The sequence below is a fragment of the Protopterus annectens genome, chromosome 13.part0 (assembly GCF_019279795.1).
Source record: "Protopterus annectens isolate FY-2018-M chromosome 13.part0, PAN1.0, whole genome shotgun sequence".
Taxonomy (NCBI): domain Eukaryota; kingdom Metazoa; phylum Chordata; order Ceratodontiformes; family Protopteridae; genus Protopterus; species Protopterus annectens.
The window spans coordinates 838,602,745-838,624,620 of record NC_056747.1 but is presented as its reverse complement, the minus strand read 5'-3'; the positions used below and the strand labels follow the sequence as shown (position 1 = coordinate 838,624,620).

At 39.6% G+C, this 21,876-nt stretch overlaps 1 protein-coding gene across 2 annotated transcripts in view; it reads right to left on the bottom strand.

The window, feature by feature from the left end:
• USP32 (ubiquitin specific peptidase 32) overlaps positions 1-21,876 on the bottom strand; it is a 3,310,274-nt gene that overhangs the window by 1,895,777 nt on the left and 1,392,621 nt on the right. For both annotated transcript variants that reach the window (XM_044054559.1, XM_044054560.1), the window contains exon 14: positions 19,326-19,498. In XM_044054559.1, the coding sequence (XP_043910494.1) occupies positions 19,326-19,498 (173 nt within the window). The remainder of the gene's footprint in view (positions 1-19,325; positions 19,499-21,876) is intronic.

Here is a 21,876-nt window from a genome sequence, read left to right as displayed (position 1 = left end):
GCCATAAAAGTAGATGATTTTATTGGCTGTCGGCAATGGCGAAGCAGAGCATGACAGAAACCTCAAGAAGTTCTAGACAGAGCATGTGAAGTAAATTTGAAGCTTAATCCTTTAAAGTGCAAATTCAGACTTCCAGAAGTTACCTACATGGGACATTTGTCTACATGTGCAGGCTTGAGACCAGACTCAACTAAGCAAACAGTTATTCTTGCGATGTCAGCACCAGATAATGCACAAGTTCTACAGCATTTTCTGGGCATGGTCAACTATTCAGGCAAGTTTATACCAGAATTCAGTGAGTTGACAGCACCTTAAAGAGAGCTAACACGCAAAAATGTTGTATGGTCATGGTTCGAACAGCACCAGAAGGCATTTGACATCCTTAAGCAGAAAACTGCCACCCCACCTACGTTAAGATACTATGATGTGAACAAACCAGTTACTCTTTCCTGTGATGCTGCAAAATTTGGTCTTGGCCCAGTTATACTTCAAGAGGCAGACAGTAGCCTATGCATCTAGAACACTAACTCAGAGATGCAGTATGCTCAGATGGAGAAGGAGCTTTTGGCAATAGTATTTGCATGTTCCAAGTTTCATGATTATATTTATGGGTCAAGCTATTCAGATTGAAACTGACCATCAACTTATAGTTACTATTCTAAAGAAGCCTATGCATTCAGTTCCAGCGAGATTACAAAGAATGATGCTCAAGTTGCAAAAGTACAATTTCAAAATGGTCTACATGAAAGGCAAATTGCTCTACCTGGCTGTTACCTTTTTCAGATTGCCCAGAAACGCAACACAAAAACTTGACACAGAGAATTTTGACTTTGATGTGATGTCAGTGCATAATTTTTCTACTACTAGACTTGATGAGTTGAGAGATCACACTCAGACTGATCCAGTTTTGCAGAAGCTCAATCACTACATAAATGATGGATGGCCATGAAAGCAATCTAGTGTACCAACTGAAGTGCAAACCTATTTTCTTTACAGAAATGAATTGCTGATGGAAGATGGCATTATTTTCAAAAATCTTAAAATTGTTCCTGCTTCCTTACAACAAGGGTATATTCAGATTTTGCATCATGGTCACCCAAGTTCTACATCCACTACGAGAAGAGTGAGAGAATTAGTATTTTGGCCTTCATTACCAAAAGACACTGAGAAAGTACCTTCTTCTTGTTCAGTATGCAATAATATTAGACTGCATTTGCAATGAGAACCACTTCAGCCAAGTCCAGTTCCTGAACTACCTTGGTCAACAGCTGCAGCTAATATCTTTGAGTAGTACAATCAACACTACTTGGTTTTGGTAGACTCTTATAAGAAATTGTTTTGTGACTGATCTACTACCTAACCTAACATCCACTGCTGTTATTACTAAGCTGATACGTCATTTCTCAGTTCATGGTAGTCCACACAAAGTTCTGACAATGGTACTCAATTTACTAGCCAGATGTTCCACAAATTTGCAAAAGAATGGGACTTTGTACATGGCACTAGTGGTCCTGAATATCCTCAAATGGTCTAGCTGAACGTGCGGTGCAAAGTGCAAAGCAACTACTTGAAAGGTCAAAGTATGACAATACCGAAGTGTTCTTAAATTTGCTTAATCTCAGAAACATACCTTGTGATGATATTATTGGCTCACCTGCTCAAAGAGTACTTTCCAGGTAAACTAAAACTACGCTACCTATTACTTCCAGTTTATTGAAGCCTAATCCTAAGAACAATAAAACCATCAAGGCTCAATTGGTTAAAAAGCATAATACCCAGAAATCTAGTTAGAATAGATTGAGCAGATTACTTAATCCGCTGAGGGAAGGCGAGATGGTACAAATCCAGACCATGAAAGGTTTGGATCGAACTGGACAGATTACAAGCATCTGTGCCGAGCCAAGATCCTACTTGGTAGATTCTGAAGATGTAGAATATAGGAGGAACCGTAAACATCTTCTTTCTGTATCAGAATCATCACCATCACAACACTGTTTCTGTGATACAGACTTCAAATCTAAGAGTGAATCAGATACTGTTCCCATACCAGAATGTGTTCAAAATTTTTATTCCATTCCAGATGTTTTGAACATTCTACAGGTCAAACATTTTGCAGAGACAGTTCCAGTTGCTAAGTTTAATTCCCAGTTTTATGTCACACGATATGGGTGAGTATCTATACCTAGTGTGAAATACGCAGTAACGTGGGGTTGATTGTATATACATGTGTACTTAGTATTGTATAATGCATGACATGGAATTACCTGTGATCTCTGCATGCTAAACAGACTTATAGTGTTGTATGATCTATTTCTCAAATAGGGAGGAAGTATATCAGTGTGTAAGTGTGCTGTAGTTTTACGAAGCATGTCAAGGCTGTACGTGCACTCCCTAGTGCCATTTTGTAAGAGCACCCAGAGAGAAAGCATGCATGATCACAGTTGTTAGTTTAATAAAAGTTACTTAAGTCAGTTAACTTCTATAGTGATGTGTTTGTATAAAATAAAGCTGCTTCAACAGAACCCACAAAGACTTTTCTATTGTGTCCAAAGAAGGAGAGTGAATTATGAAGTTTTTATGTCTATACTAGTTAAAAGAATGGCAAAGGTGTTGCCAAAATTGACACATCTGGATCAGTGTGGTTTTGTCAAGGGAAGGCAAACATTTGACAACATTAATAGAAAATTAATGAGCCAGAGGGAAGCAAAATGTAAGAAAATATCTTTGTTGTTGGTGGATCTTGATGCAGAGTAAGCATTTGACAGATTAAACTAGGATTTTATGAGTAGGGCATTGGAAGCATTTGCATTCCATGATACAATAATAGGGTTAAGTAGAGGGATACATGAGGGATTGGAGGAAAGGCAGGGGTGCCCTCTATCCCCTTTGTTGTTTGCTTTATATTTAGAGTAACTGGGAAAGAAAATGAAGGACATTGATCTAAATGGTACAGTAATCAAGAAAAGTTGGCTTTATTTGCCGATATTTTGCATCTGATTAATTCAGAAAAGGGCATCTCAGGGTTGTGGAACATTTTGATACAGTTTCAAGTTTTTTCGGGATATAAAACTATTGAAGCCAAAACAAAAGCTATATAGCTGTAAATTACATCCCCACACACAAACTGGTTCAGTAATACACATATTTATTGGGGCATGATAAGATGACATATTTAGGAATACGGATTACATAGGCTTCTGTTATGGCAGCTAAGGATGTGTGGGAAGAGACTAAACAGAAGATAAGACAAAAACTGGAAACTCTTTGTGAAGGCTGCCAGCCTAGCCAGATAGAATTTTGGAGATAATTCTGTCATCTGTAAATATCAGTGTAAACCACAGGCTTGTTGTCTTAAATGGTAAAAATAGAGTTACATGTGGAACTTGAAAAAATGTAACAGTACACTCTGCTGTAAGGAAGCTAAATCAAGCATTTTATGACTGTCTTTGATCTTTAAAGTTGGCTCCAGCCTGTCTAGATGAAGACATCCTTTCTATTGTTTTAACCAAGAGTTAAATTGCTAGAGTTAAACATGCAAATGTATTTCTATTGCTCTACTTCCTGACCAGCTGCAAGATAACACAAGGAGATGTTAAGAATGTAAATGTAGTTTCTGTTAGCCTGGGAACCCAGGAAAGTGCGAAGAATGATGTAATGGGAACCAGGAATTTGATTTTAAAAACAGAGAATCAGAGGGCATTAAGCATTTTTGTCTTGACCATCCACTCATCAGCACTCTACCTGTGTTCTTTACATAAGTTTATCTTAGACTTGTGTTTTCTATTAGAAATAGCTAGAAACTAGAAAGATTAGACTAAGTGTTTTTCTGTGATGTCAGAATTGTACTACTGAATTATTTTAAGTACTTCTCTGTAACCTCTGAACTCTTGACTAGCACTGTGTAGTAAGAAGTATTGTTTTGTGTTTTTATTATTTATTAAATATTTTTAAACTTTCAACTGTGGCTGTTTTGTGTAGAGATAAGTTAAGCTCAAAGAGTACATTGCATGTATATGGGGATCCTGTACCAAGTCACTCTAATAAGCCTTGACTGTTATACTACCAATTGGAGGGTTGGGAGGGTGGCCTAATGGTTAAGGTGTTTGCCTTACAAACACAAGGTGCAGGGTTGGAGTCTCACAAGGGATAATTGGCTAGGCTTAAAATGGCTCACAAGGGCAGTTAGCTTAGTACTAACCTATGAATATACTATGAATATACTATGAATAATAATATTGCACAGTAATAATTGGACATCCTTTTAAGGGCCTTTGAGTACCTGATAAATATTAGCTGGGTGGTGGCAGTGATTTCTACCGTATAGTCTGGGTAAAAGGAGCACAGCTGGAGAACCTGTGCCAGCCTTCCCCAGAAGTGTCGGTGTGGCTGTATAAACTCTTATCTCAAAGTGTGTGTGTGTCAGCTACTTGGGCAGGAACACGAAGCACTGGTGGGACAGAGAGGGTGCTGGAGATTTTAGCTTGCCCAGCTGGCTGAGATCTGGACCCTATAGCTGTGCCAGTGGGGAGTCTTATTGTGGACCTGGAGAGCAAGGGAGCGACCAGCCCCAGACTGACTGTGATCTCTGTGTGCTCGTACAGAAAATTGCACTTTACTGTGTGTATTTATTATCCTTCCTCCTATATGAGACACCCCTCACTGGTGTTAGTGGTGAGGATTGAGGTTCCTTTGTCACACTCTTATGTACGGATATGGTTAGTAACATACAAGCAGTGAAAATCTTTTTAGTCCCTTTAGTCTTACATATAGGTCAAGCATACTTTTACCAGCACGAGGAGAAGTTGTGGACAATAATAACAGAGAACTGAAGAAATTTATCTGGGTGAGAAAGAGGGCAAGAGTTACATGGGATACGTTTATCCTTCCACTAGAACAAGGTGCTCCAGGTTTACCTGATTTCGGGGATATTTTAGAGCTACATAGTTAAGGCTCATATACATAATACTACTACTATAAGGTTATAATTTAAAGTGCAAAGGAGTAATGATAAAGACAGGGGGAAGTTCAGGAAATAGTGAGAAAGAGTGGGATTTTGGAAGCATATACTTAAGGAGAATAACAATAACTGCACAAAATATTAGATTCATAAAGCAGCAGAAAGTATTCTTAAGAACTAAGCCAATATGAGAACGAAGAAAGGAGACTTTGCCAATAGGGATGATAGCAACTAGGAATACGGAAGACAGGATGGAATTTACTGGAGAAACCTGACAATGAAACCAAGATATTGGGAGCAAATAACTCAAGCAGGAAAGGTAATAGAGTGGGATGAGGCCAAGAAAACATTTGGATTGCAGGCTGGAGACTGTCTTCCCTACCAGGGCTTGATCTCACATGCAAAGGGAAAGGCACAGGGAAATTTTAAAGAAATACCTGATCTGACAGAGTTTTTAGTTGACTCTAGATCAGATGCAGCTGTTAAAAAATGGATAATTAGTAGGGTATATAAAATATGGCATGATAACTATAAGAATCAATCAGAGGCGGTTAGAAAAGATTAGGAAGAGAGACTGGAAAAGCAATTTACAAGAAAACAATGGGAAGACATAGGTATGGCCCACTAGTATGCAACTAAGTCCAGAAGGTTTAGGATTGTTGATTAGAAAGTGTATGCATAGGTACTTTTATATCCCAAGCACAATTCAAAGAAAGTTTCCTCAGGTAGATGCAAATGCAGGTGGTGTGATGGAGAAGAAAGAGGTAACTGGGTACATATTTTCAGAGTGTAATGAGTTGGCAAATTTCAAAAATTACCCTCAAGAGTACCCTTATCAGAAATAATGGGTAAGCAAGTGGTTGTAAGTAAAGAAATGATTCTTTTGAGTTGGGATACAGGATCTGAACTGCCTAGACATAAGTAAGGCTTTATTAAATTTAACTCTGTTGGTTGCCAAAAAAGCAATTACTAGAAAATGGAAATCACAGTCTACACCAGGGGTGGGCAAACTTTTTGATTCGTGGGCCACATTGAGTTCTAACATTTGACAAAGGGGCCGGAACAGGAGCAGATAGATGGCATGCTTTGAAAACATCACCTCATTGGGGGAAAAATACACATCTTGGGATATGGAGAAAACATGTGTTTTAATTTCCAATGAAATGAAGAAAAGCATTACAATAAAATCTCTGACTTCGAAATGAGTCTTTAAACACTGAAAATCAAATAAATGACTATCTTGATTGTTTAATGGGTTATATAAAAATGCAATAATTCAAATTAAGGTATTTGCTTCCTCCCTTTTCTTCAATCTCACTACAGAAATCCCTGACATTCACTTTAATAAACAGGACTTGATTTCTCATCATATGCTGTTCCATTGCTGTGACAGAAAAGTAATCCATAACCACATAAATAAAAAAAAAAAAAAAAAATTTTAAATCTCATAAATGTACAGCATATTTCACTTTATTTGAACTGCATTACACTAGACATGCCTGGAGAACTTTTCATAAACATGCTGTATAACTATAGCTGTCAGGGGACAGATTTGGGGTCTGTGCATTTAATGTACATTTGCATCTGGACTGGAGTACAATGCAGTTGTACAAATGAAAGGAAAACTACAGTAGAATACTTTAAAGAACCAACATGAGCAGGAAGGAAATGTCCAAAGTTGAAAGAAAGACATTTCTTGTGGGAAGGGGCTGATAAAGAATGGGAGGCTGAGTCTGTGATGAATATTAAGCAAGCAAAGCAACCAAACTATAGTGCAGTTCAGTGTGACAACCCAACTGTTGGGAACACACTAAAAGTACAAATATTCAATGGAGTGCCTAGTGATGTGGAGAGAATGCACATTTTACTTATTTTAAGCAGTCAGATCATTTCTTTTTTTTGAAGGATAAGGCAAGAGAATAGATAATGAAGCAGATCGCTCACACACACACACACACACACACACACACACACACACACTCTTCACCTTTCAAATCTGCATTCACTAATTTCACTCACTTTCTCTCTCCGATCGCATACACACACACACACACACTTTTCACCCTTCAAACCTGCATTCACTCACTTTCTCTCTCCGATCGCATACACACACACACACACACACACACACACACACACACACACACACACTTCACCTTTCAAACCTGCATTCACTCACAATCTCTCCGATCGCATACACACACACACACTTCACCTTTCAAGCCTGCATTCACTCACTTTGTCTGATCGCTCACACACACACACACACACACACACACACACACACACACACACTTCACCTTTCAAACCTGCATTCACTCACTTTTTCTCTCCGATCGCTCACACACACACACTCTTCACCTTTCAAACCTGCATTCACTCACTTTCTCTCTCCGATCGCATACACACACACACACACACACTTCACCTTTCAAACCTGCATTCACTCACTTTCTCCGATCGCATACACACACACACACTTTACCTTTCAAATCTGCATTCACTCACTTTTTCTCTCTGATCGCTCACACACACACACTCTTCACCTTTCAAACCTGCATTCACTCACTTTCTCTCTCCGATCGCACACACACACACACACACACACACACACACACACATTTGTTACCTTAAAGAAAACTTCAAAGCAAGCTGTGCAGCAACTCCCATTCTGCCTGGAAAACTCTGCAGTTTTATGGTGTAAAAGTCCGTTGAGCTTAAATCCAAAATGGCGGGCAGTCCCATTATTCAAACAGACGCGCTCCCGCATGTCCCTTGATCTTAATTCCGACAGGCTGACGTCATCGCGCACGTGATGACGTCAGCTCCAAAACCACGAAAAATGAAAAAGTCTAAAAAAAAGACGAAAAATCGGAAATGAAGGGGTGCCACTCAGGAATCGTGGCACCCCATTATTGGGACCCCAAAACTCGGAAAAATCAGAGTAATTCGGGACGGTTGGGAGGTGGCGGGCCGAATCAAAATGTTTAACGGGCCGCATGTGGCCCCCGGGCCATAGTTTGCCCATGCCTGGTCTACACCAACTGTATTTGAGGTATTGAAAATTATAAGAGAGATAAAAGAACCGGAAGAGGCATCTTTAGAAATGTGAAGAACCAAATTACATATCAGTAAATGGAAACTGCTGGAACTATACATGCATAATAATGTTCAGGCGGAGAGGAGTGCTATTTAAGAGAAGGCTGGGACTCAGCAATTTTTCGTAATGTTGGACTGATGATAGTAGCAAAGAAAATATATGTAATATATTTTGTATTTAAATGGAAAAAGGTTAAAATAATTTGTTTTATTTTTTGTTGATATGTTTGCCTACGTCTTAAGTGATAATTTAATAAAAATGTTTAAAATATATATGTGTGTGTGTGTGTGTGTGTGCTGCAATCTAAATTATTTGTTCTGCATGTTTCATTATTGCTACTTCTTTGTACTCTGTACATTTATGCATCCCTTTGCTTATCAATATATTTATTTATATTTCATGCTTCACTGAAGGATTTCTATTCTAGTTTTAATAAGGTTGTTATTGAAAAAGGGGCCCTATCCAAATAAACAAACAAGCAAAAATAAAATAATACAAATTAGCCAGCATATCCTACATGAAATAGAGTATTCAAGCATCTCATTTTTTTCTATTATCAAATTTAACATGTAGAAGAAACAGGGAAATGGAATTTAAACTACACTTTACTGTGTGTTACAGTTTTGTCCTCTAAGCCCTGAATCTTACTTCTTATTTTGATCAGGAAGTAATGAGACTGTCATAAAGCTTCTATGTCTGATTCAATTCAGTTTAACTTAATTATATACATATTGCTTAAAACATTAACATTAAGCGTATGGGAAGTAGATGTAAAATTATGGTCGAATTAAAATGCATGAAAGGAACGTTCTAAATTTACAATTATTTGAAGTACTGGGGATTACATTTCTGCAAAGCTGACTGATGACAAAGAATAGTTGTGTAAAATCTTAACCATAACCATAGATGTCCTTTTCTTCTGTGTTGCAGTATTCTTTAAATGAGTGATCCTCTGCCAAGGGAAACCCAATATCCAGCCAGTATACAAGAGCTTTTAAGTACTGCTGATATGTGTGACATCGCACATATGGCTTAGGAGTACGCCAGCCATAAAAGCGACGTCTGCACGTACAATCCTCAGAACTGAATGTCCAGGAGGAACACCAGTCCAAGGAAACAAGGAGGTTGTCAGACATCCAGAAATAAGAGCAGGTACCAGGGAGAAGGAAGGAGGGAAGGATATAATACTCCAACATAGAAGAGAAGGACATTTATGGTTATGGTAAGAATTTACACAACTATTCTATGTCCTTCTATTCTAAAGTTGCAGTACTATTTACATGAAGGAGAGCATCAAAGCTCAGTAGGAAACCTGGGAGGAGGAAGAACCAGAAGAGCTCTCCAGAAAGCCATGAAGAGTGGCTCTAGCAAAACCAGCTCCAGATCTAGAGATGCCATCCAACTTGTAATACTTAGTGAAGGTATGTACAGAAGTCAAAGTAGCTGCTTCTAGAATGGAATTAGTATCCAAACCCTTAAAGAAAGTAGCAGAAGAAGCCACAGCCCTAGTAGGGTGAGCTTTACCATGAAAAGAGAGACTTTTCCCACTGAAAACATAACAAAAAGAAATAGCCTTCAAAATCCAAGAGGAAACAATCTGCTTGGAAATAGGCAGTCCCACAGCCCTGGGATGAAAAGAAACAAAAAGCTGATCAGACTTCCTGATAGCCTTAGTTTTATCCAAATAAAATCTGAGTTGTCTATGCACATCCAAGGTGTGTAACATCCTCTCACTACAAGACTGTGGGGCAGGAAAAAGTTGGCCAAATGAATAGATTGGTCAAGAGACAAATCATTCACAACTTTGGACATAAAGGAAGGGTTAGTATGCAAAAAAAGGTCGGGAAGCCATTAAAGCTTGAAGCTGAGATACCCTTCTGGCAGAGTTCAAAGCTAGTAACAGAAAGGTTTTCCAAGTACAGTGTTGCAAAGAAGCTGTAGCTCCAGGCTCAAATGGAGCCATAGCTTCTCCAGAACAACGTTCAAATCCCAAAGAGAAGGAACAGGTTTCCTGTGAGGTCTAATGTGAAGGACACATTTGAGAAAGAGTTTAACCTCTAACCTACAAGTCAAAGGGGGAGACAAAGACAGGTAGGCAAAAATGGCTGACAAATGGACTTTCACTGAGGAGTAAGCCAAACCATCACTGAGCAATCCACACAAGTAGGAAAAAAACAATGGAACATAGGCAATGGATCCAAGTTGTGTGAATGACACCAGACAGAAAACCTCTTCCATTTAGATAAATAGGATTTCCTAGTATTGGGTTTTCTGGCCTCTACAGTACCCTAAGCACGTCCTCTGAAAAAAGGTGTCTGAAAGGAATCAGAAACCCATCACCCACAGAGACAGATGCGGAGTTGACAGATGCGGATGGAAAAGAGATCCTTTGTCCTGCGTGAGAGGGTCCACCCTGTGATGATTGCCCTTGGCTAAATGCTGTCTTGACCAAAAGGGGATCAACAGCATGAGTTTTGGTTTGTCCTGCTGAATCTTGAGCAGGACTTTCTGAATGAGAGGAAAGGGGGGAAATACATAAAGAAACATCTTCTTCCATGAAATTGATAGGGTGTCCACCTTCCAAGTCAGAGGACCTGAGACTCTAGCACAAAAAAGAGGAAGTGGTCTGTTCAGAGGGGAGGCAGACAGATCTACTAGAGGAGTACCCCACCGATGGACAATGTCCAGAAACACATATTTGTGAATCATCCATTTGTGAGATTGAGTCATGGACCTGCTCACAGTGTTCGTTACGGAACTCTGACTAAAAGAGATATAAATAAATTGCCTGAAAAATCACCTGGTAGTGAACTGCCAGTTCCCATGCCATGAGAGCTAGCCTGCATAAAAGGTACGACTTCACCCCACCTGTTTGTTTACATACATGCAAAAAGGTGGTGTTGTCTGTAAACAGTTTTAGAGGTCCTGGACAGAAAAGAGGATGAAAAGTCTGAAAAGCTAGTATGAGGGCTCTCATCTCTTTGATGTTGATATACTCCTCCTTTTGAGAAGGAGACCAGAGGACCAGTACCTTCAAGCAAGCAAAGGTTGCCCCCCCCCCCCCCAATCCTAGGTCTGAGGCATCTATAAACAACTCCTGAGTGGGAACAGGGGAATGCAGAGGAAGTCCTGGGTTCATGGAAATCTGTGGAATCCACCAAAGGAGTTCCTTTTTTAGACAAGGGAAAAGAGGGACCACAAACTCCAGTGGATGTGCATGCTGCATCCAAACTAATTTCAGGTACCACTGAAACTTCTCCATGTGAGATCTGGCCAGAGGTAGCATGGGAATAGTGGATGCCAAGAACTCCAGGAGCCTGAGAAACTCCCTGGCTGTATGAGAATGAAGAGGGAGAAGACTTTGGAAGAAGGAAATGAGAGACTACACTTTTGGAGGAGACAGAGATGACAGCATGGGTACGAGAAACATGCTAGAGAAAAACCCTCTTCCTCTGATGGGTGGAAGAACTTATTGAATTGTTCCCTGATGTAGCCACTCCTGAAGCACCTCTGGAAATAGATGCAGTTGGTCATGAAGTGGTTGTGGAACGTCCATAAGTTTTGCAGACTACGAAGTACCCTTGTTTGATAATGGAAAGAACCCATGAGTCTTGAGTAATAGTTTCCCAAACTGGAAGAGACAGGGAAAAATGAAGAGAAAGAGGAGCAAGACTGAGATGAGACAGGTAGTCACAGACTACATGGCTTGTCTGGAAAGGGCTGCTTCTGGGCAGGAACTGGCTGAAAGGGTTTAGACTGTGGACCTCTTCTACCTCCCTTTTTGTTTTTAGAAGTGGGAAGGCAAGCTTGTTTCCTAACAAAAGAAGTCTTTGCAGGATAATTCCTATGAAACTTAGGAAAATGAGAAATAAAAATATGTTTTAAGTCCTGTCGTTCCTTACCTTTCTCCTCCAAAGATTTATATCTGCAGCTACAGCTCCAAACAAAGCACTATTAACTAAAGGCGCATCCCATAATTTTGCTTTGATGTCATCTGGAAGTGGTTGAAGCCTCAACTATGAATACCTCCTAAGAACAGGTCCAGGTGCAGCTGCCTGAGAAGATGCTTCTGCTGCATCATAGTTGCATTTTATGGAGTGGTGTTTTACATGAGAAGAAGCTCCTAAAAGAGACATCACCCGAGTTTTAACATCAGAGTCTGGAAGGTGAAAAACTGCTTGAGTGGCTTGAGAAAGAAGAGTCAAAGCATATCTGGTCATATGGCTTTGGTAGTTTATAGCACAGAAAGCTAAGATGGCAGAAGTATAGACCTTTTTCCCTATTCTTTCCATGGTCATGCTCTCCTTATCAGAAGGAAGAAGCTTTCTGGATGGCAATAGCCAAGAAGTTCTGTGAGAAGCAATGGAAACCACAGCAGGATCTGCGGAAAGACATGTGTAAAGAAATTTGCATTCATATAGTACCTTATAAAACATATCAGGCCTTTTAGGGGCAGAGGCTTGTGAGTCTGGGGCCTTAGGTGCTCAGAAAAATGCATCCAAAAGGGCTGGTAAGGCTGGAGGTACAGCTGAAGGGGAAGGAGACTCCATTTGTAAAAGATCATAATGTCTTTTCTGCACATCAGAAACCAGAGAGCAGTCGCATTTAAAAAATTCCCTCATATTAGCTATAGTTTCCCCAAAAGTGATCTCTTCTGCTGGGGAATCTGTGCCATTAGACTCTTCTTCAGGGGAAGCATATTCTAGGGGGGATGGAATTTGGGTGAAGTAGCCCAAGGATTCATCCTCAGATGATTCTAGTTCCCTAACTCTCTTGAGTGGGAAAGAAGTTAAAAGGAGAAACAGGAACAGCTGAAGGAAGCTTAAGAGCCATGAGTGCATTAAGCAAGCCTTCAGGAAAAAGTTTCCTGATCGGATTGTGGAGTCTTAGGTACAGAACTGTGCTTGGTTTTCTACATCCTTTTTAACCACACATTTACCTGATGAAAAGTGGAGGGACCCAACATAGGCCTGCACTCAATTACAGAAGTTGTAATTTCCTCCCTAACTAGAATCTGAAGGACACCCCTAGGGCCTTCTGAAATAATGAGCCTTGGTTCCCCCCGAATGTCTGATGCAGATGTCTGCATTGCCTCAGAGGACATCCCTAAGGCAGATTCCTTGATCGCCTCCGAAGTGATACCTGCCAAAGAACCAGAGGCAACCTCTGGATGGATCTGTAGGTCTTCATCGACCTCAACAGAGACATCACAGGTAGTAGGTGCAGCTGAAGATTCAGGCACCGGCTTCTTGGCCTTCCTCTTCAACACAGGCTTGACAGTAAGCCCAGACATACTCTCCATATTGTCCCTAGCTAAATGCTTCAGTCTCTGATTTTCTAATTAAATATTTAGGGATGATAGAAGGCTACGTAAGGTGTTAGGGATGAAGATCTGGCAAATAGAGCAGGATTTGTGGTCGTGCATCAGCCTCAAACAAAAGAGACGTAGGTTGTGACTATTCCTGTGTGGAATCTGTCTCTCACACTGGCACTTGCCTTTCCTGGATGCCAAGAAATTGTCACAGAAAAATCAGTAGCAAGAGAAAAAGAAAAACTCCAACAGGGCACTTATCTGAAAACTGGACCAGCAGCAAATGACTCACGCGAACAGACCGATGATCGAAGATGGCATTCAGACTGGTGGCAGAGAAGTTCTGAGAATTGTACGTGTGTACGTCGCTTTTATGGCCAATGTACTCCTAGGTCACACATGCGACATCCCATGTACTAGCAGCACTTACAATTTCTTATATACTGGCCGGACATTGGGTCACCCTTGGCGGAGGATCCCTCATGTAAAGAACACTTCAACATTAGAACAGAAAGACATCTGATGCACACAAAATGAGCACCTGTAAATCAAGACAATTCAAGCAGTTTAATGTAGGTATGCAACCAGGCACACACTACTTAAGCTGCAACATGCAAATTAAAGTGTTTAACATATGACCAAGTGAAAGGTAGTCAATGATTTTGCCAGGCCCAGTGGCACATAGTGATAAAGCCATTGTATGGCTCAGGTACTTCATAATGCCATCAAGGAAGGATAGGCATCCTGATCCTGGGGCAGGAGGGTGACAAACAGTTGTACATTTCCACAATCTCTCAGAAGAGGGCAGCAATGCGTATATGTGAAAAGTAAAATACTCCAAACTGCCACGACTGAATTACATGAAAAATATATTTATTGGTGAGCGCTCACCGCGAAAGCGCTCACCAATAAATATATTTTTTGTGTAATTCAGTCATGGCAGTTTGCAGTATTTTACCTTTCACTATTTGTTGCTGTTTTACTCCATACTCTCAGTCAGCAGTCTTGGTTGTTTGATTTTTTGCAATGCATATATGAGGCCTGAGAGTGGGAGTTAAAATTACCAAGCCATCAATCTGTGGTAGCCTTCTACAAGGCTGACAGAATGCAAGCTCCATCATGGCAAAGGTGTTGTGGACCTCTGAGGTGATGCTGACTGAACGGTTTGTCTCATAGGGGCAGGGTAGAGCCATTATAAAATACCTTCATTGTTGGAATGCCACAGAGGGCATAAGGCACCTACATAGCTACCTGAATGAGATCCTTTTTTGGACAGCCCTTGCAGTAAGAATGGGTGAAATTTCATGTGCCGGGAATGAATGTTCGATTGGGGGGGGGGGGTCCTTGATGGTTGGTAAGCATGGGGCAAAACTCATATAAAAATAAAAGGCACTAAATGTCCAATCTTCAAACCCATAAATAAAGCAAAAATGGTGCAAATGAGCTGACAAAGAATGAATGTGTCTACAGTGGCATTTGCTTATTACTAGATATGCATGCATGCATGAGAATTTTAGTATTTATACATTACTCATAGGTACACAAAGGTCTGAAATGTATTCATTTACTTATTCAATTTTGTAACCAGGGTAGAGTACTGATTCCAGTGGACTAATTTCAGTCTCAGCTAGATATACAGAAATAGCATTAAATAAATAGTCAAAGAAATAGAGTTACATAGGTAAACAGCAATGTGGGTAGTGAGTGATTAAGACTTCTTGGATTATAAGTGGGAGCTTGCTTGTATAAGTTAGAGGCAAGAGTTGGGCAGAAATCGTTCCTGAGGAGCTTGCAAAGCTGAGAACATAGAAGAAGGTTGGTGTGTTGTTACGCTAGTAGCCAACTGGCTTTATCTACACTAAGGCATGGTGCCATACCCAAAAGTCGGTGAGATAAACTGGCAAACAAAGTTAAATTCTAGGCAGCAGAAGCAGAACAGGAAAGCAGTTTTGGTGTGTGGGTATGAAATGTTTTATACTTATATTTTAGAAAGCCTAGAAACCTGATCCTTAGAAATACATGATTTGATAACTGCATACCTGTGAACATATTATAAGCAAATTAATGAGTAATGTGCAGAAGCTGTTCATATTTGTAAAGGTAAGTTGTTTTGTTTTTCCTCTTTACTTCTCCTCTGTACAACTGCCTGTATTACAGTTTTGTATTTTTTAATCTTCCAGTGTATCATTTAATTACACAATGCAAAATAATGACCAATATCTGTTGTCTAATGTTATTGCCAATGTTCAGCAAGCCAACATCTATTAATAACAAATGCTTATTTTATTAATTGTGTTATACAACTGCAGTTGCTATAGGAATGTAACCAGAATAATTTGATAATTGGAGCCTATGATCTCCTAAACATCAAAAGGAAAAGCCAAAGAAGCTGTGATTTCAATAATAGTTAAAACTAGACAAATTGCTTGGTTATTTACATTTCAAAAAGAAATGGCCACAAAGGCCCTTTAAATACTTTTAATACTTGAATTTTATTTTTTTCAAGCCTACATATAGCATCATGCATAAGTTCAATCCACTCCTCTTGAATACTTTACTTTCCTTATGCATTTGGATTTCTTACTTTGAGATGGTATGTGACATTTATCTTGCATATTCCCCTACTTAAAAGCTACTAATTCTGTGTTGCTGGAGGATACAAGTTTTTTTTTTTTTTTTTTTGGGAGGGGTTAAGCCTTTTCCCACTTCTCAAAAGCTTGCTAGCTGACTGGCTACATTATCAAGAAATGCATTCATTACAATGAATGCATTTAATGTCGGATCCCAAAAGATCAACCTTAAAATGTCAAAACACAAAAACTCAAAAAAAAAAAAAAAAAAAACTCAACTATGTTCAATGCAGGAGGCAAGTCCTACTACACACCCGACACCACCTACTACTAACATATACTAACTCCGAGATAGCACTACAGTGGGGAAAGGGCAAAATCCGAGTCTATACTGTACCATGATCTGGAATAACATGCTATCATTTTCCTACTTCTAAAATAAAAAAAATCTGGCAACATATGTTTTTTTGCACTTCAAGCTTTTGGGGTTGATCTTTTGGTATTCAACATTAAATGCATCTGATGCAATTAATGTATCCTGATATCAAATATCATTTCAAACACTGTATATCCCCTTATTATCATCATTTAGACAGAATCCTAATTTACTAGTTCATGATCATCAATTATGGATATAATTTCAGTTTGGTAGAATTAGTAATAGCCAGCTGACAAAGATGTAGTATGCCTATGTTGTCACTGACTCTGGTTCAAACTGCGAACTCAAGCACAGCACAGTGAGCAGTGACAGCGGATTAGTCAGGTCTCCCAACTGGAGGATGACATGTTAGCTACAGTGTTTCTGTCTAAGAAAGGCTAGGATGTGGCCAGGATTAATGATGAGCTTTGAAAGTCTTCATTCAACAGCAGCATATGTAGAGAATGCTGCAGGTGGGGAGGATGCATCACAAGGTGATTACAGATACTGCCTACAGTGTTACAATAGGTTACCACTGCCCCTTGTTTGCCCAGAGCAGTTCCTTGCATTTGCAACTGTACCCTGAAAAGAAAAACAACTCGAAAAATGGCAAATGCTCTGAGAATTTAGGTAAAAAAATATTTCCTATGTTTTCTGTAATAGTTGTACAAAATTTATTTGCATCTAAAATAACTTAATATAACTTAAAATAAAAAGAAACAACTCAAATTCCAGAAGAGTGAGCTTTTATTTTTTGCAACAAAGGGAAGTCCAGTCCTTTGTACAGGTTGTGGATATAATCTGACCTGAAAACAAAATTCTCATTTTCATAAAAAAGTACCACTCTGGGCAATGAAAGTATGGCAGACCTAAATGGTAGTGAAGCAAACTCTCACTACTAAAATAAATAAATAAATGGGTAGCACTGACCAGCAGGAAAATCGGGAAATCAGTAAAAATGGGAAAATTTAATAATTGGCAATATAGTTATACTTATACATTCAAATTAAAAACAATGTCAAGAAGACCACGAAATGTGTCCATAACAAAGTAGCTAAAAAAATTACTTAAAGTGTATTGATTATCTTTTGAAACAAGTATAAATAAATCTCAGGAGTTCAATATAACCTCCTTACTATATACAGTACCAAATTACATAGTTTTTTAATGCAAAAAGTATATTGTTTTGGCATTTTATTTTGTTCATAAAAAAGCCCCCCTAAATTTCACAGCTGAAAACAATGCCTCATTACTTCAACTAATAAACTACTGTATTTCCAAGCTAAATACATCAGTAGTAGTTTCTCGCTTCCTAGGAAAGCAGGTTATCAACTAGTTCTTGCAGGTGGAACATCTCACAGTGAAATTTAACATGTAATGAAGTAGCAGTGAAACCACAAAGTAAATAAGCTATTCCTTTAAAAGGGGAAGTTGGTTTTGCTTGCCCATAATGCCTAATAACTTCTCAGAACTTATCTTGATGCTATTTTGTCAGTTTATTCATAGAGTAAAACTGAACAGTGAAACTGAAAAGTCAAATAATACACTATAATCAAAATTGCTAGTCATTTTGCAAAACATTAAATTGCAAGGAGTACAACAGGAAAAAACTAACAGTAAAATAAAACTGCTTCAGGAAGTGATCAAGTAAGCAATAACCCATGCCTGGGTGTGGGTAATGCTGGATTTACCCACGGTAGGTGTGGTTTGGTCATGAGGGTGAAGCCCGAGTGGCCAAAGACGACCGTGGGTAAATCCAGCATTACCCACACCCAGAAGTGGGTTATTGCTATTATACAATGACATTATTTAAGAAAAAAAATGGTTTACTATCAAGAATTTGAAGCGAACTCAGTCGACTCCACTTCCGTCGAGAATTGGAATGTCGAACTCGGCAATGTAGAACGCCGATATTGCCGAACTACAAACCTCACCCCTATCTCGACCCATGTTAAAACCTGTCCGTAGGTCGAATTTAGTTTGTGATTCGGCAATCTCGGTGTTCGACAATGTGAGTTTCGAATTCTTTTGGTCGACCGAGTTCGCTTCGAATTTTTGAGAGTAAACCAAAAAAAACTTACTTTTCTTAATTAATAGCATTGTATGATGCCTCCGTGCTGCCCTTCCATAGCTGTCCGGTATCCTGGAGCAGTTCGGATGTAGTGTGCTTACGCAGTACATCAAAGCTGTGTATAGAGGAAGCAACAGAGAAAGGAAGATCTCCGTTACTTTTTTAAACTTGTCTCGCTATGTTAAACGAGTTTAACATAGCGAGATATCTTTAAAAAAGCAACGGAGAAAGGAAGATCTCTATTCCCTTTTTTAAAGCTATCTCGAGTTTAACATAGTGAGACAGCTTTAAAAAAAGCAACGGAGAAAGGAAGATCTCCGTTGCCTTTTTTTTAATATATCTGGCTATGTTAAACTCATTTAACATAGCGAGATTACAGCAACTGAGCTCCTCCGTTCTCCGTTGCTGCCTAACACAAAAAAAAAGTAAAGACTTATACTAATGAAAAAAGTCCGGGCGACCGGACCTTTTTCCATTAGCATAAGTCTGATTTACAAAGGGCACGCTGACCAATCAGCGTGCACATTTTGGAATATTAATGGGGGGGGTTCATTGTAGAATACATTTTATCACACCTTCTCTGTCAAATAATTTTCAGGGTACATTACAACACGAGAGTAGTTTCACTTAAGCATACTCCTAGTTACATCTTAGAATGGAACACTCCTTTACAAATTTACAATTCCAAAAAAGGCAGTAAATTCAAACTGCATTTATTTATTTATTTACATATCAATGTTAACAGTCAAATGCTGGTATACTGTTATTTCTACATACACCTAAACACACACATGCACAAAATGAAATTCACAATGACATTTTATTATTAACTTACAAAAATGTAAAATATTATTATGTATAAAAAAACTCAGCAATCACTACCTTAACTAAGATTTACCTTCACACCCTCTGATGCAATCAGTGGCTGGTTGTCAATGGCCCCGGGCTTCTGGGGTTGCAATGGTAAGCCATTTCCATTGGCCACTAAGAAGCACTGGTTATTGTTCTCCATACTATTGTGCTGCCTAGAAAAGCAACCATCAGCTACTGCTAAACTGGAGTACATGAAGCCTGCAAAAGAAATACAATGTCTTAATACATACAATTTTACAAATGTCAAAAAAAAATAATTTGAAACTAGAAGAAGGTTTATGCATCTACGGCTTCACTCCTAGCTTACCATTCTCTTGTTACCCACCAATGATCATTTTTAATCCCTCATTTGGAAACTGTCATAGCATCCAGCTGAGTGCCACCTGCCACAGATCCAGATGGAATGATAATGCCAAATTGGTCAGCTGATCAATCCATCAAAGAAAAGAAAAATATGAGACAGATGCAATGAGTTTAAAAATGGACTACTGCCTACACTGCAGCAATAGCGCATACCACATAAAAGACAATGGTGAAGAGAGTCCGTCAGTCACCGTTTAATGTACAAATATTTGTTTTATTTTATTCTAGCTACCAATCCTCATTTACATGCAAACTGCACTCAGAAAATCACAACACCTTAAGCACAACAATGTGCTTGGCTTTTTTATATTTTTAGGCTTCTTACCTCTGCTGACATCAGGTCTCTAGGTTCCTTGACAATGGCCTAAGCCAACTCTCTTTCCTTTCTTCCTCCCACTGTAGACTTCCAGGATGATGGAAAGGTAAGGATCTAGGAGTGACCAATGTCATCACAATACTAACTTGAGTGAAGATATTTTGAGGTATACGTTCATAGGACAAGACTAATCAGCATAACAGACATGTTAAGCCTCTCTAGGCTTACTCCAAATTTACCAAAATATTGCTAACGTGTCAATACCCCAAGGAATTTTATGTTTGAAATATAGGCTTATACACGTGAAGATTTTTCAGGTTGCCCATGTCCATTAGGGAAAGAGATGCTAAACAAGGGGCAAATTTGCAATTTCCCATCCACTGGTCCAATTTACATTTAAACAGGGTTAGGAATGACCTTTGCTTCTCATGGATAGGAAGCCTGTTCCAGAGAGGGGATAATCTTTGAGAAAATATCCCTCCAAACATGTCCTATTTATATCACAGAAAAGGTTTAGGTTCTTAGATCAGGTACTTCTGATGCTGACTGTTTTCCAAACGTGCAACAAATTCATCTGTCTGGGATCAGTGGATTCCTTGCAGGCTAAGCAAAGATCACCACACAGAAGTCTGCAGGAGACTAAGTAGAGGGGCTACAGCTCTGAGGACAGTCTTCATGGGATACGGTTCTGAGACGATATGCACAGGACATTTTGTTCATAGGTTGATACTAGGCTATCTGCTCTAGGGCATTTATAAGCCTAGCCAGAGTGTATTTGGCTTCCGCCTCCCTATTAGATTAGCCTACTGTGCCTCTGTAGAGTAGGTCACAGAATGTACCCTTTTAAGATTAGTTTACTGTGCCTCTGTCTAGCAGGGACACAGAAGAGATCCCAGGGGTGAATTTGCAATTTCCCATCCACGCATCCAGATTTCGCTTGAAGAGGGTCAGGGAGGGGCTATGTCTAACATGAATTGGGATTCTATTCCAGAGGGAGGGCAGCCTCTGGGAAATGAATCTGTCCCTCCAACATGTCCTATTTATTTTTGTGCTGAGGTTTAGGTCCCTGGAGCGTGTAGCTCTAAGGGACTTGGATTTTTTTGAGGTGGAGCATGTCCATTAATTCTGGGTTTGACATGGCTTTGTACGTCAGGCATAGATCACCTCTGAGTAGGTGGTAAGCAACTGAGTAGAGCTGGAGTTTCTTTAGTCGAGCTGCATAGGACATCTGTTTGTAGCCCATGATCCTCTTGGTGAGGTACTTTTGGGGTCTCTCCAGTTGCTGCAGGTGTCAGTTAAGGTACATCCCAAAAGGGGCATTGTATTCAATTATGGGCCTGATGAGTGACAAGTAGAGGGGCACAATGACCTCTCTTGATCTAGATGCGAACCCTTTCGTGATAAGGTGGGCTATATAGAAGGTCTTTCTAACCACTTTGGCAACGTGATTATCAAAGGAGAGATTACTATCTATGTTGGTCCCCAAATCTCTAATTACTTCTTCCGTACTTAATGGATTAGCACCTACGTGGTAATTTGTGGGCACCTTGTTTTTCCCAAAGGGGATGACTATGCACTTTTTAGCATTTAGCTTGAGGCCGTGGCTCTGGCACCAAGCATCTGTCTCTGTGAGTCCCTTTTGGAGGATGCTTATGTCAGCTGGAGATTCGATTATGGCCCCCTGTTTGCAGTCATCTGCAAACTTTGTCAGCCATAATCCCCCCGTGTTAGCCTGAACCTCAGAGAAGTATATACCGAACAAGAGAGGTCCCAGAACTGAGCCCTGTGGGATGCCACTTGTAACTGGTTTGGATTCGGATATGGCACCTGCGATTCTGACCATGTGGGTTCTATCTCTGAGTCAGTTAGCAACCCATCTTGTGATATAGGGGTTGAT